Source organism: Achroia grisella, unplaced genomic scaffold (assembly GCF_030625045.1).
Source record: "Achroia grisella isolate CSIRO2021 unplaced genomic scaffold, CSIRO_AGI_Agris_v1 utg642, whole genome shotgun sequence".
Taxonomy (NCBI): Eukaryota; Metazoa; Arthropoda; class Insecta; order Lepidoptera; family Pyralidae; genus Achroia; species Achroia grisella.
In genome coordinates, this window is record NW_026712979.1 from 5104493 (window position 1) to 5132113 (window position 27621).

The 27621-nt window shown below is 31.9% G+C and overlaps 1 protein-coding gene across 1 annotated transcript in view; it reads left to right on the forward strand.

Annotated features, from left to right (window-relative positions):
- Positions 1-27147, forward strand: part of LOC131849421 (cadherin-86C) — a 121352-nt gene extending 94205 nt beyond the window's left edge. The window contains exons 3-15 of the mRNA XM_059199498.1: positions 5933-6123; positions 7985-8229; positions 9538-9621; positions 11567-11692; positions 12891-13155; positions 18715-18907; positions 19409-19652; positions 20876-21461; positions 21576-21927; positions 22108-22438; positions 22596-22726; positions 23530-23856; positions 24355-27147. Coding sequence (XP_059055481.1) covers positions 5933-6123; positions 7985-8229; positions 9538-9621; positions 11567-11692; positions 12891-13155; positions 18715-18907; positions 19409-19652; positions 20876-21461; positions 21576-21927; positions 22108-22438; positions 22596-22726; positions 23530-23856; positions 24355-26833 — 5554 coding nt within the window. The 3' untranslated portion in view covers positions 26834-27147. The remainder of the gene's footprint in view (positions 1-5932; positions 6124-7984; positions 8230-9537; positions 9622-11566; positions 11693-12890; positions 13156-18714; positions 18908-19408; positions 19653-20875; positions 21462-21575; positions 21928-22107; positions 22439-22595; positions 22727-23529; positions 23857-24354) is intronic.
- The last annotated feature ends 474 nt before the right edge of the window (positions 27148-27621 follow it).

The window sequence follows — 27621 nt, forward strand, 5'->3', positions numbered from 1 at the left end:
GGTGTTGTACCGAACTGTTTGATATTTCAACTTTGTGTACATAATACATGAAAATAATAACGAACTATCTGTGGTTCTGAATTCTTTGTAACTATTTTTACCCAATTTAACGACTTTAAATGTAAGAATTGGTGCAGTTTTGTGTTGGCTTTATTTTCCAAATTCCAAATATGCAAAATTTAGCAAATGGAAGATGCAATAAAAGGGCTTGCATGAGCGGAAATAAAATTAAATAGCCTTACCTCATACGTTAACAATAACAAACGATGTAAATTCATTATATCTGCTCCCTCAATGTTCGCTATTTTTTTAAGCAGACCTGGCAACCCTGTGGACAAAGCATTCGTAGTGTACCAGACCGTTCATTACTTTTTATGGTGATGTGATAACATACATTTTAGCACGTTTTAACCCATTTGCGGACTTCTACTATCCCAATGACCGAAAATGTCATGGAATGACCTATGCGAATGGGTCCACAAGTATACAAATTTATTGAATAATACTTATTATAATGTAGGTTAATTCAAAGGAATGAATGAATAGATTTAGATTATTAACGAACTGAATTCTGTTTGCGAGTGCCGCAAGATAATGATCCTTTAATTACGTTCCTGTGCTTTTCCAAATGATCGCATAGTAGTAATTGCTTTTCTGTTTGATCAAAACCAGTTTAATTGGTATCAATAATATACATCTATACCCATATATACCAATCCAACGATTATTCGTTCTTCCGGAAAATTACGACAATTCCCATTACAGCTATATAAGGGAAATAAATAAATGGATAATAATTCTGAATAATCTTCATGGCGCTACATAGTACCCAAATAAGCAAAGCTTTCGTTTAGTATAAAAATATTGTGAACAAATATTTTTTTGTAAACAAACTATACAAATATATAATAAAGTTTTTAAAAATAAAACTCTATCGGCCTTATTACAAAAAGATAAACCTGGTTTAGCACTAGTAATAAACCATTCACCAATGTATTCCTTATTACAAAATGAAGTTTATCTCTAAATCGTGATTCGTCTATGGTCTAAAGTTAGACCTGCGATGCCCCTAGTTTAACAGTGGTCTAAATGCAAAAATACAAACTCCATTTTAAAAATTCTATTGTAAGTTGTAGTTTTTGGAAAAATATTTTAACTAAATTAAAAATATATTAACTAAAAATTTTTAAAGCAAAATTTTACGACAATAAAAATATATAAAAGACATTATTTGTTATTTTTTCACTCATTTGACTTTGAAATAGTCACCATTCGAACGATCCAATAAAAATATCTCGCCGTTCCTTTTCTCCGTATAGGACTCCTACTTGTAATTTAAAACTGATTTTCAGTCTAATAGTACATTAATAAATATTATATATTAATGAAATAGTTATAATGAAGACATAGATAAATAGAAAAAAAATTATTTTTAGTTTATACATTTTTCTTTGAACTAATATTATTTTTGATCTTTTCAGTTTTCTGGTAAAATGGAACGTAATTGTACAGTGACAGACATGAGTGACTGATTTCTGTATGGAATACATAATGAACGATTTAACTGTAGTACTAAGTAGTTCTCTGTTAGATCTGGATTCGTAATAATGTTAGGTTTATTCCAAGTATTAACTTTAGGAATGGTTTAAACCACGACCATTTAGACCATGTTTCGTCCGAGTTTTAACACATTTTTTGTAATAAGACCGTATGTTTTCACTTCCAAAAAAAATGATGATCTACTGCAGTTTATTATTAGGCGTGTGATATATAGAAATCCAATAAGACAAAAAGAGATATACTCATAAATTTCAATGTTTGTAGTATGCGAAACCCGTAATGCGTAAAGTATTTTGACGAGATATGAATTCATATACAATTATTATTTAATAAAAACAAAACATCAATAGAAAATATACTTGTCTCAAAAAAAAGGTTATAAAAAAGAGTATCGAAATAAGATAAATAAAAAATTGATGGTAATTACCATAACAACATTTATTCAGGTACGATATAATAGTCGTAGTTACAAATTTATTTTGTTTTAATTTTCTCATATATCTGAGTGCCGTTGATATCTAGAGCTATACCTGGCTTATAGTTGCGCGATGTACACGCGACAAGATTTAAAGTCTCAACGGCGAGTGAGCGTCAGACAAATATTTCACCCCGACTCACGGCGCCAAGTTGAAACACGGGTATGTGACGCTATAGCGAAACGAACTGCTGTAAATCAGACGCGAGCCGTCTTGCACATTCATCTTTCATTTGGTACCAACTATAGACTAACGCAGGAGTCTCCGATCCATTTGACAGACAGGCTATAACTTTTGCTACTGAATAATTACTTCAGTCTATAAAGAAAATAATAATGTTTCTTGTTAAAGAACTCATTAGTTTTATATTTAAACTTAATAAATATTTAAAATGAATAGGAAACTGAAGGCTTGACTGGCAGCCATTATAATTTAAAATAGCGATTTCAATGGACGAGTTATATATTACTCGAGTAGGAAATATAAAGAAAAAAGTCACATCAAGCTATTCTCTTCATAGATTATTTTTGTATCCATTACATATCTATACATTATCTATCCATACATTATTATAATTTACGTTTTTCTTTCTTAAAAAGCTATCTTCAGTCACTATATTTACGTACCCTAAAGGTAAAAGCATCTTACGATTAAAATATAAAATCATCGAAATTGTTTCAGAATTAACAAAGATTTAGCATAATGTACAATCGACACTTTTCTAACATTCTAATTATAAACAACGTCTTGACTTTTATCATACAGATTAATCCATTTAATCTTATTACAGTAACGTGCCTATGAACCTGTTCTATATGGGATCACATGTTTGTTACTTATATAACCATCTCGTGAGATAAAACAAGGCATTGAACTATGTTTACTGTAAAACTATACTTCACTGTAAAATTCAATGTGAACGTAATGTGATTCTAATGTTTATTTCTAAGATTGCAAGAAACGAAGTGAATCGAAATAGAAATAAAATTAATCCCGTAGCATCCTTAAACGAGTTATTACCAGAGCTATAAAGAGTGACTACTTCCTAGTGGCAGCACAGAAGCGGTACGATTTCATAACACAATTTTCCCTTTCGCAACTTGAGTTAGGTAGTTGCGGTTGCTTGATACAATCCGAGAATATCCAGATTTATAATTTAACTAGCTTTTGCACATAACTCCATTGCTCTAGAAATTTCCTTTCAAAATAATTTCATTTGGTACTATATAGATAGTATAGTTATAGATATATTATATATATTTCAGAATATTTTTAGCGTATTGTAATTTAAATAAATAAATAATATTTTACAACATTCATATATTATTTAGTTAATCTCTAGTCAAATAATCTTAATATCTGAGCACTTTAGAATAATGATATTTTTTTAATTTTACAATTTATTCAGAACGCAGATTCGTCACAAGAAGAATCAGCAGAATACTCGCTTCAAGTTGAACAAATTATTAATTTAATAAAATGTCATTAAATGAGAGCGTTCTCATTTTTACTCTATAATATCCACTAAATAAATAAATTATGTTATCACGAAATATGCACTAGATGTAAGTATTCTATGTTACGTATAATGACAGTAAGAATATACACATCTCTTTACACCACTTCCCTTCACGTTAAAAGAGTCGATTTGGTGAGCAAACCATTTAACACCATTATAGGAGAAGGAAAAGTCGAAATAAAACCAAGTTGCTTGGCCAACTTGGTAATAGCAGGCTAATATCCCACTCTTATGTGGCAGAGACCCGTGCCCTGGAGTGGGCTGTTAATGGGTTGTAATGGCATAGTATGTTACAAATACCATGTATGTATTCCATAGCTTTGTTCACGTCTGCAGGCAATAATTGGTACCACTTTCCATCAGATAGTTCGGATAGCCTATTTGTGATTTTCATAATAAAAATCCTACTACATTTTCAATTAACTTGCTCTTTCATTATTGGAATACAGAACAGGCTCGATTTTATACGTAAAGATATCGAAAATTCAATTATATCAGTCCTTTTGGTCGAGACTGAGAGTCGCTAAGTTAATAAAATCTGTTGAGAGTGAATGGCTTCTTGAAATACGAATATATATTTGTAGAATATATTTTTTATTGATCTGTACTTATATCTAAACAAGGAAGTTTTGATTTGTTTTTTTGAATTAATTAGGTATTAGTATTATAATAAAAAAATAGATATGCCTACTACACTTATGCACGCGAAGTATGGCACTAATTACGAAAGTTATTTAATTAAGACAATTTCAAAATGTCCATTATTTCAGATAAATACATAGATGTTTTCTTTTATTCGGTGTCATTTTAAGTTAGTATTTCTCAGAGTATTTGTGTCCAAGCAATAAGTGTTCTAGCGTTGAGTGTTTACTGTCTCTCTTCAATTTTCTCCAAGCTTAATGCAAACATACCACAAAGTCTGTAGTCTCAGTTTGAAGTGGTCTACTATGAGTATATATATGTACACTACTTTGTGCAATATTATATACGAGAAAAGTTTGTAGAAGCAATGTTAATGCAATACTGGTCTTTAATAATGTTATAGGTATCATGGTCGTTTATTTATAAGATTCAGTCAGGATTCTAATTTAGATGGCTGCTAATAGGTTTTTGTTTCATAAAATAATCTATTGAATCCAGATATGTCTAGTGTATAATTTAGATAGTGTTTTATTCAGTCTTCTATCTTGTGTACTGAAGGCATTTTGTACCATAAAGTAATAATCAAGGAATTATTAAACAATTACAAGAAATAATTGGTGCGATTTAAAGATTTACTGCCGGGACTTTGCATGGGTTTCTCTGTTAATGAAAATAAGAATTTATCAATCTGTCAATTCACACCACAATTTCGTCCATATATTTCCGGATATATCCTTTCATACTAACCTTAATCGGACATTTAGGATCTTGCAAAAAGTTACCAAATGGTCTGAAACTCATTACTGACATATTCATAAACAAGATATATTATTTATTGCAATATAAATTATATATCATTAACAACCAACGATCATTCACTCAGTAAATCATTACTTATTACTTCCGAGTTGTTGTATTTCAAAATAACCTTACAACAATAGATTATATCTTTGAATTATCAGCAAATAAAACTGCCAATTTGAATATGCCAATATTTGTTTGTTGCAATAACTCCATCTTCATTCGATTTCCCACGAATAGTAACCCAAATACAAACCAGCTGTAATGATAGGTTAAAGTCAAATCGATGTTGTTTGCAAATAATCTGTGACTACATAATTATAATAATATTCTGCCTTTCTTGTACTAAAATATATCACTAGCCTACATGAAAATATATATTTTAATGTTTACATACTAAGTGATTATTAATAGCTTTTTTTGCTGTTGTTTACAATTATATACATTCAATAAACGGGATATTTACCATAATAATATTATACAAACATCGAAATATTAGAAGCTCCTAGATATATATATATATTTCTTAATTACGCCGTTATTGTCCATAGACTGAAGGACCATGTCCTTTTTTGAGTACAGCGTTTTTTAGCTCCTGTATATTGCGTTCACCATGACGCCGATAGGAATTTTGAATATTTGAAATTCAATAATCTTACCATATAAATATGAACTTGGTTATAGAAGCTAAGCGCATTGAAGAAGAGCATTGGGTTTACGAATTTAGTTACGGAAAATTTTGTGACAATTTACGTTTCTGATTAAAAAAAGTATTATGTCTTTATGTGATGAAAAACCTTACAGCAAATTGGTAACCAAAAAATAGGAAACTGGGAAAAAACTCAAATGTTGTTTAAATTAAAGTCATGTCATAACATACATAAATGCATATTTATTTTATATTAATATTAATTGTTATACACCTTTGTTGCAGGATGACCTTCACTGCCGCGCTGGTGTTGCTATGCGTGGCATGGGGCGCGAGTGGTGGTCAGCCGGTGTTCGACCCCAACACGCTGATGCGGCTGGTCCTCGTGCCAGCAGACGCCACTGTCGGCTCCGTCATCTACCGCGTTCGCGCCTCCGACCCTGACTACGATTATCCTCTGCATTTCGAACTTATAGGCAAGACATTTTTTATATTAATTGGAGTAGTTAGACGGATGTCTAACGGCTCTATTACTAGTGAGTGGTAAACGTCGCCTAATGACGTAGACAGCACCACGGCCTTCATGTAATTATGTGACGTTTGTTGTACAACACACGCGATGTTATTCCGGAAGACTACGATGTCTCATGCCTCAGTACCTGTAATTTAACTACATACCTTATCTCACCATTCCAGCCAAAACACGACTTACAAAGTAACCTGCTCTGTACGTAGATAACAAAGTCTACCTCGGTCAAACAACAATAATAATGTCAAAAACACAATCAATTCAATTGGGAGAATTATTAAGTTAAGATGAGACATTTAATACAATTCCAAAATTAAACGTCGATAAATATGACTCGTAACAGCTTTATCACTAACTAGCTTCAAACGTATGTAATTGTTATAGGAATCGTAGCCATTTTTCTTACTGACTAATATAATGTAATTTTCTATCGGAGAACTGTCTTTTGATGATTTATATTAACTGAATACTACTAAATACTACAATTTTTTGAATTAAAATTATATTTATTTAAATTTTATTTATTGCAGACGTAACAAATCTAGTAATATATATTACTAAATATAAACGTTTACAACAAACAATGTGGAAGGCTCTTCCTTCCATCCATTCATGAAAACATAATCATCTTCATCGGTACTTACCTCTGTCCCACCTATTTCTATTACAGTAACCAAATTGCTTGCTTGGTAATATTGTAGTCTATGCCTGCACGCATGCTATGTTCCGGTTTGAAGGGTGAGATATGGCAGTGAAATTACTGGGTATTGTGCTTCATAATCTTCATGTCACAGGGGTCGGTAACACGCAAGTGATTCATCAGGCGGGCAGTATACTCGATTGCCTCTCTTAATCTACAAAGAAATTATCATGCGGTCGATGAACTGTCTGAAAAAGTCTAAGTATTGTTGTAGTCGTTAATCACAGAACAAACAACATAAAACATCTCTAACAATTATTGTATTGTATTGTCTTATTATTATATTAAACTATTAAGGTGTCAAATATTTTCTTAAAGTCTAATGCAAACTATAGTAATAGGTTCATCTGTTCTCATGTATTTTCTTATATATTCCCATTCATCGGTCCCACAACTAGTTGTTGTGTTTCGGATTTCGACAAATAATACCTTTGGTTGAAATAGTGTAATAAACTTAAGAGGTGCAGAGTGCTGATACCTACATTTCAACAATCTGCATCTCGTAGACCTTAGATAAGAGATGTATTACACTATTGTGTCGGATCGGAAAAAATAGAGATTCATATCGTACAAGAATATGTAAAGTCGTAATAGAAAGGATGAAGAAATACTGTGAGTTTGTATTTGGTTTTTATATTTGTACCAATTTCAACTTTAAAATTAGACTATGTTTTAACCATTCAAAAGTATTACTTAGTTTTTTTTAATTATTATTAGTACTTAATAATTATCTTTATTATTCCTGATTTTTAAATCAGGAATACAATAAAAACGACGATTAAAAAATTGAATATTATAACTATACAAATTAGGATTATGGAACAAATTAGAATTGAGAATTAGGAAAACAACCAGAATGTTAATGGTTAACCTTCGCCTTATGAACGGATATCACGTTATCATGTGACATCCGTGATACCACCGCCTGCCTCTTGACCTGTAATTTAATTAAATTTATTTCAAGTGAAAAAACAGACAAACTTCTTGACGGCTGAAATAGATGAGAATGAGATTAACGCTCATGCAGACGTCTTTTTACATAGGTATACCTCGGATCCGTAACTTTTCAATCCATTAGACAATGAACGTTATTCCTTTCTCAATACAGGTCAGATGGGGCGCCTTGACATCGGCATCGAGTCACTACCATGTACCCGCTACAACTCGGTGTGCCAGGCCAATGTAATCTTACTGAGAAGGCTGGAACCAGGTCGCTATGTGGACTTCCGGTTATCAGTTCGGAACACCAGAGGAAGCTCGTCTCGGATAGCTTGCTCCGTCACTGGAACTAACGCTACGACGCCAAGAGATACTATTTTTCCTCATCAACCCAGTATCATATTGGTACCAGAGGTAATTTTGAAGTTTGTTCATATTAGTGTTATATATGCGAAAGGAGAAAGGGCAAGAGCGTGGGACAGGTTCTATACTTATATCTGAATTTAACATATCTATGTATGTAAACATGATGTTTGAGTTACCTATTAATAAAAAGTTTAAATTTCAAAATGTGTATTATCACATATGGAGCAGACTAATAATTGTGACCAACTGTGACAAGAGCGGGGAAGTGGACAAAGAAATCACGAAATACTTATCATTTAATTCACATAAATAAAGTGGACGAAGTCGCGGGCAGCGCCTATAAGAGTTCTGTTAGTAGAATATGACCAAACTGTTGATACAAAATTAAAAAGATTTCATTACTTACGTGGTCTGCTAGCTTCGCAATCGGTCTCAGATTCCTTGTAAATTGTAACGAAAAATAATAACTTTGTAAAACTTAATTTAATTTTTGTTTTAACGTCAAAAACATGTAGGTATATAGATAGGTATGAAATTAGTTTTTCTTTAAAGTATCACAATTTAAACAGTTTTAGTATAACTCTCTTGTACTTCTTTTCTTTAAACATATTAAATTATAATTGTATTATTTTTGCTTGAGACTAGGAAATCACATAATGTAACTAAGATATCATAAGTATGGATACACATATGGATGTAATCTGAAGTAAATAGAAAAAAAAAAAATTAAGTAATAATACTTAATTATTTATTTTTCTTATGTCGTGAGACATAAATTAAGAATAGAATAAAGTAAATATGTATAAATATAAGTGAAGTAACTAAATAAAGAAATATTAAATACTAAATTTAGAAAAAAAATATACAGGTACATTGTACGCATTATTAAGACATTTTGTAATGAGTTCTTGTTTGATAATTTTGTTTAATATTTCCGTCCTTTGATATCTTGACAACATTAATGCATTTACAAAAGGAAATTGAATTGAAGAAAATCTTTATACGAGATGTAACAGATAAGGGATAAAACAATAGAAAATTGTAAATTGTAAAAAAATGTTTTTATTTTTGTATTTTATTTTTTTATTGGGAACAAACATTATTTGATTTATTACTTTATTTTGAATATTTGCTTATTTAATAACATAAATATATAAATACGCAGCATTTGCATAATAAGTACTTATTAGATAAACATAACTATCTATAACAAACGATATATCTGGAAATTGAGTAAAATTACCAATTGAAAAAAAATGTGTCCATTGATATTGTGCAAAAAAATTCCCGCAAATTATTATAGAAAATAGAATCAAGGGTGAATACAGAATGAAGTAACAATATTATTATTCACAGGACGCAAAGCGCGGTACGGATCTCGAAATAGTGATTGCGCGGAAAAATCCACTTTCACCGAAGCCTTTAGAACTGGAGCTTTGGGTAAGTTATACATACAGGAAATAATATTATCATAGTATTATTTTAACTCTACTCCTTTACTAGTTTCAATATTATTCTTCTTTTTTGTACAATCATAATTGTCTGCTATCAAAAATAAAATATATCAGCGTACAGTTACCCTTTGTAGCTCCCAAGCTCTAACCCCAGCATAGCGTTCAAATCAGAATGACAACTTTGTGGGGTAATGTAATTTTCTAATTGACTCTACGGGGATGGAAGCTCCAAGAACAAATCAAATTTTTCCAAGAGACGGCGGCAGGTTTGTTCAATGCTACATTGGATTCATATACAGTAGAGACATTTGGCCATATCAAGTATTGTGTTCTTTCTCCATCTATCAAACACACTGTCTCTCAACTCGGTAACAACCGAGAATACACATAATGATATTATTCTTAGTATAGTTAAATTACAGTTGATTTTCTTTCTTTTCAATATACCATATATTGAAAAGAAAGAAAATCAACTCAATCAATTAATATTGAAACGAAATATTGTTCTTGAAAATTTTAAAGCGCTATAATTCATAAAAAATCCAATACACTCTAGATACTGCTGACTAACCCTTTCGTAACAAAGTCGTGAGTATACTCTTATCTTATACAAGATATAGAGTAATTTTATGATATTACAAAGTTACATCTAATAGAAATTCAACCGCTTCGTGTTCGACGTTTCGCTGTAACCACATAATAAAGTTGCTCCCATCTTAATAGGCCTCATTTAAGCTGCGATGTAACGTCGTACCTTAACGCCTCCGCTGTGTTCATTTTATAATTTGCGTGTCTTAACCCAACATTAGTGAACAACAGAACCGTAATTATTATTTCTTATCTAATTAAGCATCAAAATTGTATATCAGTAATAGACTAATTCATGATTTTTGTTCTAATTTACATACTGATTTGATTTATGTGGGTGTATTATACATTATTCAATAGGAATATAATTTAGAAGGATTGTAATATAATAAAACTGTTTTTGTATATTTACCCAGTGGCTGTACTCTCATAAATGCCAAACCGCCTACAAGTTTGCTTACTTACTAAAATAATAGAGAAAATAAGTACATGAAATTAATATAGATATAAAAATACCTAGAGGAATACAGACATTGTAACAAATACAAAATGTTTGACCATCAGAAGATGAAAAAGTGTTAAATAACTTATTTTCCAAAATTGTCATCTTTAAGCTGTACTATGATTATAAAAGGAAACTGGTTGTTTGTTTGGTTGCACGGGACAATCTAACTCCTGGTTTAAATTGAAAAAAAAACTTTGTACTGTTGGATAGCGCATTTATAGACCTAAGCAATATAAGATATAATACAAAAACATTTGTCCGTCATTGATGCGAGGAAAATGTCACTTAGATGAATTTGCGCGATTCAGCTTGTTCAAGAAGTTTAATGAAAACTCTTGAAATATACAAAGTAAGAGCACAGAATACAATGATAAGAATTATGCAGCAAGTTGGAGTCTGTCTGTCCAATGATGTTGCACAATTACCAAGCATTAAGAGGACTCGAGGCGTGTTAAATTTCTCACAGCCCATGTAGAGCCGGCACCCGTAACCCGAGGACGTTTTACCGGCCACTTAAATGCTGTAATAATGGAGAGCGTGTCCTTACTCGAACTGTAATTTGAAAGCGATCTTCTATTATGTGGGCAGAGTTAATTTTTTTTATATATTTTACAACAATTACTGGATCGTTTAAGAGAATATGGCGAAGGCTACACGCAATGTAATTATCATGATACAGTGTACTATACATATTGAGATCCGTCGATACTTCGATATAGTTTTTCAACAAATATCACGATATGCCCTAGATCACAATATTAATTGAATGTGTAAATTTCACCTTAACCTTAAGACTAGTAACGTCCTGTGAACACTGTTAACATTTTTTCTATTTCAGGGATCGCCGCTATTCGCAATTCGCCAACGTCGAGTATCCACAGAAAATACAGAGGGGACCATATTTTTAGTTGGACCTTTAGATTTTGAGGCCCAGTCTATGTACCACTTAACACTATTAGCTGTGGTGAGATTTTTTTTTAATGTAATTGGCATTCTTATGGTCGTACGTATATATAGTCAATGGTTACCATTGACTATACACATAACCTAAGGACATCAGGATGTCATGTGGAACCCACGAGGTATCGTGGGTTCCACATGTAGTTCTCTGAAATGGCAACGCATGATTGGTAAATCATGCGTTGCCATTCCAGAGAACTAAGATACGTCTTATTCTGTACTTTCACTGCCTAATCTGACCCTACAATCGAATCACATGTTACAAAGCAAACTGCTGGACACTTGTTATAAGTGAGACAAATACACCTACACACTTTTTACAGTCTACCAGGTAAAATGCGTGTTTTATAAATCAAATGACTTTAAACACAATCCTATTAACCCAGTTGTGATAATTACGATAACTCCTAACCATAATAAAAGACGGAACGCGGTCAAATGCCGTGAAGGAATATGTTATTTAAGAAATTGGTTTAAATATGGCCAGTAATGACCCTCTAAACTGTGTTAGCTTATTAAATATGAGGTGCTTGTTCCATATAAGACTTCTTAATTAATTTACGCACGCTTTTAATTACGACCCAATATCCAACGATTCTAATATGGAACAGACCTAAATATTTCGTAAATTATGCAGGATATTAATGAGAATCATAATATGCCTGTGAAGAGGTGATTTCCTAAGATATTTATTACGCTGTTGATTATAATTAAATAATGAACTAAAATTTCAATAACTTTCTTCTTTGAATAATTTTTAATTGCAAGCGTTACTTTTCTAAAGAAAACATTATCTCAAATTCATACGTTTGTTTGTCTGTCTGTTTATTACAGTTTGGCTGAATGGATCCTAAATAAAATTTGCTAGTAAGATGCCGGAAGGAAGCAAGTAGAGACTAGTAGATCATCATAACTTTATTTCAGTAGCTATGTTTGCTATTATACAAAGATAAAATTACTATGAGACTGTTTACATTCCATAAAATGCATATATTTTGCACTATTCCCATAGTGCAAAATATTTGAAATATTCAAAGTCTATGTATTTGAAGCATTTTAATTTACTTCTTATTTAAAGTAAATAACACCCTCAGCCTATTCATTTGAAGGTTTTAAAATTACTTGACCTATATCTTGTTTACTCTGAAATAATAATTGAATCCGAAAAAATAACACTGACTTAAATATTTATTCATTTACAGGATCCATATGTAGAATTGGGAAAAGATACGCGAAATATCGCTGGCTTAGAGGTTGTGCTGGTAGTTCAGGATATCCAGGACATGCCTCCAGTGTTCACAGTTGCACCTCCCATCACACACCTCCCGCAGCAAGTTGCACCTGGTGACACGGTGGTGAAAGTCCGCGCTGAGGATGGTGATAAAGGTGCCCCAAGACCGATCAGATACGGTTTAGTATCTGAGGGGAACCCGTTCACGCCGTTCTTTAACATCAATGAGACTACTGGTGAGTGAAATCATAATTTTTCTTGTAATAATAATACTGTAAAGACACCTCGTTATAAATCGCGGGCAGAAACAGTAGTAGTAATTATTATTCATGAACCTTAAAAAATTCAATGTAATTTTCAGTATTTCTATTTCAAATATTTCTTAGGGACAGTTAATTACTTTCATATATTGTGTTAGTCGTGTGTGTATATCGTTTATGCCTAATCTAACATATAAAATCCGCAAAAGATAGAACATTACGCGCTCGGTTTAAAGCTTACATTCGCTACGAGGTCAACAGTTCTTTATGTTTTACCTCCATTTATTAGGGTTTTACACTAAGTGACTACCTTAAACCCTTACTTTCCGACCCAAATGAGGGCAAACATTTGCGTACCCGCAAATTGTAAGCTTGCATTTTCCTGCTGTGAAAACGTTCAAAATTTATTCATGACATTTTTCATTGTAACTGTATGGTGGGTATCAAAAATTCTTGTTAGATAAAGCTTACACTACACTTTAAATAATTATTTAACATTTTGAAGTTGTTCGCTGTTTTGCTTTATTTATGTAAAATATAGACTACTCTCTTACAACATTTATTTATCGTCAATTTTCATTAAGATCCGTTCAGCCGTATAGTCAAGAAAATGTAACAAACAGACAGACAGACAACTTTACTTTCGCATTGGTGGCCTTCCTCATAGATATCAAATACTTTTCCCCATAAATTTCTGTCTGATTTTGAACCAAACTAATACGCTGTGCCTTGTAAATGCACTGGTCATTACGCGTTATCATCTATATATATTCAATAGGTCATTGCTTTTATAACGACTGGCTATTTTTCTGCTCATTTTACGTACGTATTCACAAATACCTTCGACCCCAAACAACTAAGGAAATTGTTACGGTAGCGTGTTGTAGTAATTATTAAAAGAACACCCATAAATCTTATTAGTCCATTATGAGCTTTCCCTGTTTGTGTAGTTACGATTACCTACCAGCATTCTATATGTTACTAATAGCTAGTTGACATGATAGAAAATAAACAGTTTAATGAATATATAATTTTCAAAAGATGAGAGGTTAAGTAACTGGACTAACTGACCTGTACCATACAGGTCAATCAATCCAGTTTAGTTTAAGTTAAATTACTGTTACTGGAGCGGGAACACAACTACTATTTTAATAAAAACCAAATACCAGTAAAAATGTGTATTCTTCCCAAAAAAGGCTCACAACAAGAAGGAACAAAACAATATATAGTTAGTCAAAATTGACGTATAAAAAATATAAAGTTTATAAAAAGAATGGTAGACAAGCTGCCAGTAACAGTTACTGATAATTTAATGGCGCACCCACCTGCACTGAAGCATCCACCACAACATGAGGTCAGGTCAGTTAGCCCATCATGGTTAATTCACTATGAATTTATCGATGGTTTTCAGGGGTATCACATGGAGGTCAACTTGATATGGTACATTGCTAGCAATGGGGGTTATTTGTCCACATTACTAACCATCCGCTTCCCCCTATAATAAGGCGCCAAAAATTTACATGCACATTATGATATATTTAACCCATACTTGTATCTATAACAATAGCACTTTGCTGTATAAGTACGTGTATTCTAAGAATAGTTGAGTTTTTAATGTCTACCTATTTGTGTTAAACAGTTTATTGCTATTTTCTGAACATTTCCACATAAACACGACGAGGTCAGAGCACCTTTTTTTATTCGATAAAATCTCAACGTCCGTCCGTGGCTTCCGTAGGATATCCTAGTTCCTTATCGCCAACCGACACTCCTAGACTTCCCTGACTAAGCCATGGCCTACTTTAGAATGAACGGTCTGTTAATGAATTTAAAATTATAGTTCAACTTTTAAGCATGTTGGTTCTTCTAATATGAAATTAAATTATAAAAAGCGACATGCTTAAAAGTTGAATATCTGACGTTAATTGAAGTTAAATATCTATTAATAGTAGTACAATTTTATGATATTTTTTTTACACATTAAGCATCGGGGCACACATTTTATTAACCCGTCTTAGTAATTCCGTGCGATTTGTTTCTAAATTTCTACCTTCATCATAATCATGGAAAATGATAATCAGCCATTAATCCATCGTGTAAATTTAACGATGGTATCTGACCTAATTTTATACCACATTAAAACTACCTGTGTAAAGTTTACAAGCATTTCCGCCCAACTTATACAAACTTTTCTCATTTACTACAATAATTTAACACAGCAATTAAAACAACGTTCTGACTTTTCCTCGTGCGCAATATTTACAATTGCTAATAATAAAGCTTTTGTGTCGCGAGAAATGTTCATAATAAGGTACTAGGGTTGCCGTAATGCTGATATAGGCAACATACAAAGGCACAGAACCTAGCATTTTATGGTTCAAGTATGTTACTGGACATTTTATTTCACGGTTAGGAATTACAGATTGACTTATTTTATTATATAACGCTGGACGCTATATTTAGTATATATCTTACCTATATATAATATTAAACATTGATAAAGCTGTCTTTTCACTGATTAAAATATTTGATAGCATTACTTAAATTCAAAGGTTGAGAGTTCTTTATTTTTATTCTATATATTTCACTCATATCTTTGAAAGATAACAGAGTTAGAAGACTTACAAGTCAATGTTCGTTATCAGATTAATAATTTCTAGACCATTCCAATTACTATTATGATGTCAACCCTAAGATACGATACGATGCCAATGGTGCAAGCTCGTGTTGTGCTAACCGCCACATAATAGCTCATTAGGCCAACCCGTCGCTGTCTCACTTCAGCTACCATTGTTTGTAAAGCTGCCCTGCCTTCATAATAAAGCAGCACTTCCTTTGAATAGCCTGGCGGTAGCTGACAATGGTCTCGACTTGTTCCGACATTATCAGTTCGTTTAACTATCGCCCGCGAATTCAAAAGAACCGTTAAAACTTAGAGCCTGAACACATAGAACATGAATAATTTATCGATAACCAAGTACTAGTAATAGTAAGTACTAATAATATAATAATGGTAAAGTACCGATATACTATCAATCAGCCTGTTCTTCTCACAGGGGTATATATGGTATAAGTACAAATATCTAAACCTTCTGGAAAGAATTTTCTGATTATAGTAATATCTTATAAAAATTTGGTGCGAGATTTATAATACATAAGAGGAGAAACAAATAGTTTAATACACTGACTTTGCTTTAAACCATTGGAAGCTTGTAGGATTGTTAAATGAAGAGAATTGCATTGAAGTATAGCGGACACGATAGAAAGAAATTGATATTCATCGGACTACCTTAATAACTGTTGACTAAATTGTCATCCGTTGTTAAGTTAGTCCGTCCATTGCTATTTATTCCTATTAGAAATTTGCTTTATTATTAGAAAATCAATCTATTATTTTCTATACGATATAGGAAATAATTTCCAAGTATTAATTTTAAGTTTCTTTATTCGCGGCATTTCATAGGAATTATTGTAGAGTTTTATAGGAAGTAACGTTGTAAGTAGTAATAAGGTTTTGTAATGATTTTCCTCAAAAATTGAAGTAAAGAATACAAACATGTATTATATATACCGAAATAGAAGTCCACGGCCTCGTTACTTTAAAAATAACTCGGGTGTTATTTACACTATCAATATTAATTGACCCATAATAGTTTTATTTCGGCTTACCACAAAATTACTATACTATTGCCATTCATGAGATCTATACTACGGATAAAGAAAACTATGTAATATTCTCTTATTTGTGAGTAGACTAAACCTTATTTGTTTTCAATTTTCTAGCATCTTATGTACAAAGCTCCTAAGAGTTCCAATATTAATTTGCATAGTCGTAAATTTATCGCATTGATCGGACGCTTTGGAAGAACTTGTGAATACTAGAGGTACCAAGTTGAATGCCGAAGTTCGTAATCGGAAGACCTACCAATTATGAGATGCGTATAAATTATAGAAAGGAACTTTAATGATCAAACTTCGAGAAGACTTCTGCTATGAAGACGACCTAGAGGCCTCTAGGTGTTATAATTTATAGAGATATTTGGCGGTGGGATTGCTCCTCATCGAAATACCAAAGTTGTGTAGTACATATCTAATAAACATTCTGTTCCACAAAAACAAGAAACCAATCTATGGCTTAAGTTATACACAAATTCAATGTAAATATCATTTAAAGATTATAGCCTTATGATTAGTATTCCTATTATTTCAATATATGCTGAGACACTTAGAAAGAGAACTTATGAATAGCCTTCTAAATACAATCTTTTAAAATAAATCAAACTATATTAAAAGCATGGTAATGTTAAAGAAAGTTGTACTTTTAAAGGTCTATTTGAAAGAAAATGTCATAATATTATGAAGTGCATTATGCCATACCTACAACTACATCCGACATGCACGATCGGCTTAATTATGAAATATTAATGAGTCTCTTATTTACGCCTCGTCACTACGACATATGATTACGGAGCGTACATAGTTAACTACTTTTGTATGGTAATTAACAGCCACATTTTTGTCTTGACATGGACTTGACATAATGAAAGTTTAACAGAGATTCAATCTTATTATGTGGGTAGATAATTAAGTCAGTTATTATACTGTGGCACTCAGTCTGACGCACTTAGAGAGCAATGCTTATGCTCAACTCACACTTGACTGACAAATATGACTATTAATATGGGTAACAATAGGGGGGTTATATAATGTTGTTTTTTAATTCCTTATTGTTACCCGCCACGGTGGACGGTGACGTAATAAGAATATATTGTGTCACTACTCAGGATGTAGTAAAAGAAACATTCAAATAAAAACATATTTTGTTTTTAGTCCAATGTTTTTTTACTAGTTAGGTATATTGATGATAAACAAACAAAAACTAGAAATATAACCCTATGTCAAGATGAGGAATGTTATCACAAAATTATCAGAAATAAATTTAAAAGCGGATTTAGATAATTTCAATTAGACTAGTAGTTATTAAATTTAATTTGTATACACTGACATCTAACGACTTCTCTTGTAATGTATAACTATTTCAGTGAGCAATTTTTGACAGTCAATACAATTAATGTTCGCAGTTGTCAAGAGATGGCGCTAAGCCATTTTATTCTTTTCATTTATTGTAGTGCATCAAAATACATATTTATGTTAATTAATTTCTATTTAGTTCTTTAGAATTGTAATAACTGTAATATGTTATTTAATAATAATTTCAATTTTTTTAGCTGAAGGTCGCTAGTAGTGTCTGATGTAGGTACATCTATATCTACTAAGCATTTTTGACACGAAACATAGGTACGTGGTTAATTTTGATTCTGACTTCGTTACGACCACGTATAAATAAACACATATTAGTATATAACGTTACCTGGTTCGATCATTTTTGTAAAAGATTAAAATATCACGGCGAAAATTTTAAGGTTGCCAATCTTCAATCAGCAGTCTTCTATAAATGTAATATTTATTTTATAGGACCCATTTTAAATTTTACAAAACTGTACTTAATACAATAAGAAATATTATTTTTTCTAGGTGAAGTAACTCTTGAACGGCCTATAGAAGAAATCGCAGCTATATCTCATGCTGGTGCTCCCATACTCCTCACGGTTGTTGCGGAGGAGGTGCGACTATCGAGAGAGGAACCTGAAGCTATGTCTTCTACCGTTCAACTCGCCTTCATTTTACCTGAAAGGGAGAATTCACCACCGTACTTTGAAAATCAATTGTAAGTATATATAATAGTATAGTTTTCAAAGTAGTTCATAGAGAGTAGTACTCAAACATATGTTTTTTAAATAACATTAAAGTGCTCAGTTAATCGCCTGTGTTAAACTTTGACTAACTAAATTAATTATTTTCTGATACTATATATTAATATTATAAGTTTATTATGTACTATGCTATCTACTATAGTAGTCATAGTACTTCTTTTTTATGTAATTGGAATGGTAAGCAGTCCACCTGATAGCCGTTGCCTTTATACATGAATAGCACTACGGGTATTATAACGTAATGCCTTCTATTCAATTTCAATAATAGTGTAGGTACCTATATCATACGACACCCGTGATTCTACTCATGCGTTGCTATTCACATGACTAAGATGTTATGCATCTTATCCTGTTTGAATTATTACACATTAGCATGATACGGGTAGATGTAGTGTGCCCAACTAAAATTGTTTGTTAATTATAATATTTTAGCGCTCCTATTTTTAAACTTTCAGCTACATCACTTATTTGGATGAAAATGCACTCCAAGGCACTGCATTAACCTTCAATGACCCTTATATCCCGCAAGTGAATGATAATGATGCAGGCAAGAACGGTGTCTTCTCTCTCAGTCTTGTAGGAAATAATGGAACATTTGAGATATCGCCAACGGTAGCTGAGAGACATGCTCAATTCATCATCAAAGTGCGGGATAATACTATGTTGGACTTTGAAGCTCGCAAATCTGTGATATTTCAGGTACATTTTTTTTGCAAATTATGTAACAATACTGAAATATATATCAAAATATATATAATAGCGCGAAAAGCGATCTCACAGATAATAGATGAATGTCTAAATACTAAACGGGAACATTTTACAGATGATTTTCTTTTGCAATAAAGTCATGCAACGAATATTACATTGCTCTTGGTTTTAGTTATTCTAATTGTGTTTTTAAAGTGAATACACTTTTTGGTTTTTTATCATGTACCTATATTCTTATTAGAAAGTACAAGAATAGATTATATTGAAATGCAGTCCTAAATCCAGGACTGGATTTTTAAATAGGCCATATAGCCCCCGGCCTAGGGGCGGCAAATTTCAAAGAATAAAAGTCAAACACTTTCACTTGTTTTCTCATCGTTTTTTATACTTTAAATAAATCCCTATAGAAACTCATTCCTATCGAAACCAATATTATCGCGTGAGTTATAGATGAGAGCAGTTTATTTAACTTTTCCTTTCTTTACTACAAATGGAAAATTATTGTTTTAGAAAGGTATGTACATGGGGCGGCGGAAATAAATTAGCCTATACTCATAAAAATATAAATCCTTCACTGTTGAAATGTATATTTACAAATAACTACGCCCATTCAGTCTATATGTTTTGACATAGAGCATTACAGCTCACGTAACAAGTGAATGTTGCCCTTTGAACTCAAAATGAGAGCTCTCAGTGAATAATTACATAAATTTTAGTATACATGTATTGCTTTAGATAAATATTTATTCATTAATATCCAGCACCATAGCATGTTAAACGAACTTTCAGGTTAAGAGTCTATTGTATACTAAACAAATGAAAACGTATTGCCTACCGCTACAATATAATGTGCATATGTAATTTAATGGACCGTTTATGTGGTACCTATATACGACTGGTAACAATGCTGAATTCATTTGCAATCAAATGTACACGATGCTAACACAACATGTTAATTATTACTTTAAAATAACTTGTATGATTATGTAAAGTTTATAGGATGTTCCTAGTTCTTTCATTTCTTTCAGTCCACTACTATCATGATAGTTCTCACTGTAAAGCTTATGTTTTGTTAATTTTATTTTATTATATTGAAAAATCGGTAATTTTATGTATGTGTGTATTAAATCTTTATTTATTTCACACTTCACTTTATTTATACCCCCAAATTTACGAAACTTATATATTCAACCATATTCGTTATTTATTTTCAGATATTAGCTCAAGAACTTGGGCCAGCAACAAATCTCTCCGCAGTGGCTAACGTTACCGTTTATCTTAATGATGTGAACGATAATGCCCCAGTATTTTTAGCTCAATCTTATGATGTGGAACTTTACGAAAACGTTACTGCTGGTACTAGAGTAACACAAGTTGCCGCAGATGACGTCGATACGGGAATATTTGGAAAAATCCAATACACTGCTATATTAGGATATCTAAATACATCGTTATATTTAGATCCAACGACAGGGATAATTACTATAGCAACAAATAATCACGGCTTCGACCGTGAGGCGATGCCAGATTTGCATTTTTTAGTAGAGGCTAGAGATGAGGACGGCGTAGGTTTAAGAGTCACAGTGCCATTAATTATTAAGTTATTAGATGTAAATGATAACCCACCAGAATTTGAAAGGTCTCTATATGAGTTTGTATTATCGCCAAGTTTGAATAATTTTACTTCAGCGGCTTTTGTGAAAGCAATTGATAAAGACGCAGAACCACCAAATAATGTAGTCAAATATGAAATTATACAAGGAAACTCGGAAGGAAAGTTTGCAATAAATGAAGAAACAGGTAATTAATAACACATGTAATCAATATAAATATAGCTTCTTTTTATAAAGTATCAAAAGTATTCATAAATACTATATCATATACTTAAATTAAACCCTACTTATTATATTTTAGGTGAGCTATATCTTCTACAAACATTAAAAAGAACAAAGAAACATAATATGCATAGACGGAAGCGCCAATATGAACCACAACAAGATGACGATATTTTCATTTTAACTATTAGAGCACATGATCTTGGTGAGCCAATGATGTACTCTACTACAATGGTAAAAATATATCCACCAGAGAGCAAAACAAGAACAATGTCGTTCATAGTTCCTGGAGTAAATCCAGACAGAAGGAAGCTAGAGGAGGTGCTTAGTACACTTTCTGGCGGAAAAGTTACTATAATTGAGATTAAGCCCTATATGGGTAAAGATAATGGTGCGACCGATTTGAATGGCCAAGAGTCTAGTCAAACCAAGTAAGTAAAAATATAAGAAAATATCGCTTAGATATAGATATAGTACTATATATATATATATATATATATATATATATAGAAACTATTGTATAAACGTTAATAAGTAATTAAAAGATAAAAACGATTTTTAGTTTATTTTACAATAATTTACATTGAATAATTAATTTTATTATATTTTAGGAGTGAAGTAATAGCCGTAGTGCGTATGACCGAAAATACGTCTATAAACGTTGCAAAACTCCAAGAACAACTGGCAAAAAATGTAACTATATATACTACTGGTAGTAGTATAAATTCCAACGAAGCGTCATCTCCTACTGGATCGGGAACTGTCGCTGTTGCAATCCCTGGGGGTGGAACTGTTTCTGGGGGTTCAACTGGTATTACATCCAATACTAATTCTGGGACTGGCAATCCACAAACAAATTCTGGAACTGACAACACACAAACAAATTCTGGAACAATTGTTGGACAAACAGACCATGCATCTACTGCTGATAATGGCGATTCTGTAAGTATAATAGAGGTTTTAACCAATTTTAGTATTAATATAGTCCTTTACCTGTCATATCTGATATATTATAATAATTTTAAAAATATACATCATTTTCAACAGTTTTAATATAAATATAAAGTGTAATGCTACAATTTTTTTTTATCAATTTCAGGGTCTGTACAGAGCTGAAAGTCGTCTGTTGTTCTGGCTCTTGATACTTCTTGCCATATTAGTAGCTTTAATATTACTTTTGTTAATATGCTGCTGTATTTGTGAAGGGTGTCCTCTTTATATGCCTCCAAGGTAATTTGATATTATACTTATTAAAATTGCACTGTTGTTGTTAGTTTATTTTGTACATAATAGAATACTGAAAAGAGTTTTATGAGTTACAAATACCTTTATTTAATTGAAATTTCAATTATCGTGTAATATAATTAAGAAATTAAATAAGTACTAAGTAAATACAGTTTTATACACTTTAGATACACCAAGTTTATACCTTACCAAAACATATAATCTTGTGTTTACTTAGTTTAATTAAGTTGTTTTCTTAATTTAAAATAATGCACCATCGATATCTAATAATATTTTTTTATTGGTAAAATATATTTATTGATTCTTTATTATTATTAAATAATATACTAGAGTACCACAAAAATCACATCTAGTTCGGTTCGTTATGATATTAAATATTTATATATTCTTATTCATAAAATTTTCACTCAACATTTGGTTTTATCTGTTAGAAATAAATTTTTCTATTAATTTTCTGTGTTTCATCATTAACAGACTTAAATGCACCAACTAAAACACTCACGTGCATGTTTACACCTCGGCTTTGCTACTTTTGGGTAATTATTTTCAGATTATTTCTTTTACCTACTTTCACTTCAACACGTCCATATTTTTTTTAATTTTTAAACTCTCACTCTCTCTCACTATCTCACCAATCATTCTAACAATACTAAATGCATGTATTCAAACATACATAATTTATATCCCTTTATCACCGAATTAATTTATTCCTATTCATATATTCATCATTACATTATTAAGTGTAACTGAACAGCTTAGGTACATAGATATCCATTAATAAATTCTAGGAAAAGAGTGATACGTGTCAACTCCACAGAGGACGACGTGCATTTAGTGGTCCGGGACAAGGGACTTGGGAGGGAAAACAAGTCGACGCAAAATTTAGAAAATAAATCTATACAAGCAACCGAATGGAGGAGACGGGAGGCTTGGAGCGCAGAGCAAGCAGACTTGAGAACAAAGCCAACACAATGGAAATTCAATAAGAGAAACTACAGATCAAAAGAACCTTCTAAACCTGCTTCAACACCTGGCGATATACATCAGGAGTTTATTCATGCTGCTGAAGATAACGATTATCGATATAATAATGCTAGACAGTCCTTTCGAATGAGGTATGTTATAATGAAATATGAATTTATAAATACAACACAGATTCAGAAATACATCTTATACTCTTGATAGTCTCACTTTCTGCTTTGAATTTATTTTTGATTATACTTATTTAATACTAGATGACCCACGCAACTCCGTGAGCATCCTATCTCCCCTTATTTTTAACATTTTTCGGATTCACTCCTATCTACAACGACTATCCGTCACTAAAACAAGTTTCAAAATGAATCAGTTTTACTAGAGATTAGAACATCCAAACTCACAAACATTACCTATTTATAATGTTATTAGTATACATAGCACACATACATAAAAAATATTTAGAAAATAAACTTTACTGTAATATTGATATAATAATAATTTCTATAGACTTTTTTAATATCACATAGAGACTGTTGTATAGTTATAGTATCAAATAAAATTGCCTATATATTTGTCCTATTTCTGGACGTTAAGATCCTTGTGTGGATTTATATTTGTATATATTTTTGTTACAGAGAAGGTCCAAACGTAATCTATACAAAGGAAATGCAACTTCAAGAAGCCTTTGCTAATAAACACAAAGAATATATTGAAGATTTAGAAAATGGCTATGACAGAATCGCCACTTTACATTATCAAAGAAGAGAGCAGGATAATGACTCTATACGTAGACACGAAATAGATCGGGGTTCAGATGTTGGCGTTTTCCTCAAGTCTGATGTTGAAAACGATAAGGTAGACAATAGAACAAAATTAGAATTTCAAGATAAAGTACATGCTCAAACGTCCCTCGGTAGAGATCAATATTTTATTAAAGATGGCAATACCGAAATTCTAAGACTTGTAACAAGAGGAAAGAACGAAGAAGAAAGATATGTGAACCTTCCCTTACATCAACAAAGACCAGTGACCCTCATACCACACACTCAATATGTTGTAGTTGATAGTGGTAAAGATCTACTTATGGAAAGGTTTATTAGAGAACAAGGTGAAGAGGCAAAACATATAAGAGAAAGAATGGACAGAATTACCACTGATTTAGATAATGTCACAGGTGATAAGGAAGCTAAAATTCTCCTACAAAGGTCACACGGAATTGATGCACAATCGCAATATCACGATTATTCTAATGTACCACCAGAGGTACCTGGAGCAATACCTTTAAAAACTGCTTATTTACAATCTGCTTTAATAGAAATGCAAAATAAGTCGTCAATTCATCAAGAACTTCTAGAATCATCTTTAAGAAAACAAAATGAACTATTACATCAAATACTTATTGAACGCGAGAGATTATTGCAAAATCACGAGACTGCATCTCAAGTAGAGAGCAAGTTAGAAACTCAAAGCTTACCTGGCCATTCAGTGATGGCCACTCAGACAGAATGTCATATTGGTACACAAACAGAACCTCAACTACTTAAGCCTACACGAAGAAAAGCCAGAAGTGACAACGACTCATATAGTGAAGATGATTCACAAATGGTAGTAGAAGATGAAACCAAGAAAGTTGCATGGGTAAAAAGAAAAAAACCGAAGAAAAAAATTAAATACAAAGATCCTAGACGAAGTATTAGAGTATATGATTTAAAGCGAAAGATTAAAACTCCTATTATCGAGGAAAGCGAAGTGTCTCCATCTTTGGAGAGTGAGAAACATGTAAAAATAAGTAAAACTAATGAACGGGAAGAGCATGTAAAAAAATATGGAGATAGAACTAAAAGTACAGTAACGACATCCAAGAATGAAACGGTATGTTCAACTCAAATCAAATTATCTGATAGTGATAAACAATGTAAAATAAGAAAAGAGGTCCTAATGGAAATATCAGATTCTCTAGATGAAAAAGTTGATTCCGAAACAAGTGATAGACGATTAAGACTTCAAAGGCAATCTCCGATAGAAGACGACCTTTCTCCAAAACGCACTCTTGCACTTGAACATGAAAGTAGTAAAGAAAGCGAACAAAGAAGTAGAACTAGTTCCGCATCAAAAGATAATCGCAATTTAATATTTTCACGGCAAGGTTCCTCTACGGAAGCTCGAGAACTTGCAGAACCACCAATCAAATCGCCAGTCACTGAAGAATTTGTAATTAATCACAAAATAGACAGTAATGGTGAATCTAGTAATAAGAAGAATGATGAAGGAAATGAATCAACAAAATCGTCAGATGTTGGTAAGCCTACACAAAAAAGCTTACCAAGATACATGCAATGGTACGGTAAGAAATCTTCAAATACAGTTACTAAACCACCATTAGAAAAAGCTATCCCAAGTAAGCCTAAACGACCTTCCAAATCAAAGATCGAAGTAGATAAAAACATTCCAAAGGAAGAGAAAACTGGAAAATACGGAAAAATCATTAGTAAAGACAGTCAAAATGACAATGCTGAGGCAAAAAAAAACTCCAAAGGAAAAGACGGTGAATTTATTCATCCTCGACTACTAAAAGAGGAGAAAGTAACACCTGTTCCTGAAGGACCACTACCTGACGTTCATCCTTTACTACAGCATTCTGAACACAGATACGAACATCAATACGAAAACCAAAATCCTTTATGTTATATACAACCTACCCATATTCCGAAATATCTAGGCAGTCAGCCCAATATAGCTCGTAGACAGTCAATAGAACAGCAGCCAATTTATGTAAATCAAGATGACGTGAAGAAAAAAGAAGCAAAACAAGATATTTCAGAAAGTGCGCTTACACATAGCATTTCAATTTCAACTAGCTACGAAGAAGATAAAAAGAATGCTCCAGAAGTTCATGTTTCAAAAATAAATATTGGAGGAGATAGTGTGGTTGAAATGAGACCTGTTGGCAAAACGGACGATAATGATTCTGGTATTGCAATGAATACTCTCGTTCAACAGACAGGTAATATAAAAAGATTACCAATAACCGAAAAGAAGAGCATATTCACTATAGCATACGATGACGTTCAAACAAAACAATTGAGACCTGACAGTAGTTCAACATCATATTGAGATAACATATTATTGTAATCGTTGTTGAGTGCCTTATTATTGTGAATATTATTTTTGACTATTAATCAAATATGTGATTACCTATGTCATTCGTTCCGTCCAGTATTTTGATATTAATCGACTGTATGTAAATAAATAGATAATTATAATGAATTGATAAACAACTGCCTTTATTTGATGACTGGTATTAATAATTGTAAAAGTATTCATTTTATGTAAATAAAAACAAGTTGAAATTAGTTATAGGCAAAATAATATTATTTAAATTAATTTAAGCTTTAATAATAACTGTAAATATTTTTTATTGATCACACTTTGCATGCTGTTACAGTATGCTATTATATATTTGTTATAAAATATAAAATTATATATTATACTTATTAAGAAGATTTTTCATTTCGCCCTGTATGTATCTATTATACGATACAATTACCGTCATTATTATCATAGGAAGAGTTTTATGTTATCAATGATTATCTAATAATCGCCTCTGATCGACTTACGCGCCCCGATCCACTCTAACGTCGATAGAAATTAAAATGGCTTGAGCCGAGCCGAAGTAAGTTGCAAAAATCGTAATGTTAATGTTAATAGTGTTTTAAATTGCAAATTCCATAATCAACGACGGCCACAATTGAAATGTAGTATTTCAATCGTTATTATAATATTTTCAAACAATCGATGCAAAAATAAAGAGTACATGTCCAGGAACTACGGCGCAGACTCAAAAATTGCTCAGACATAAAGCCCGTGAGGTGTTTTTATGATATTGATAAACTAATAAATTC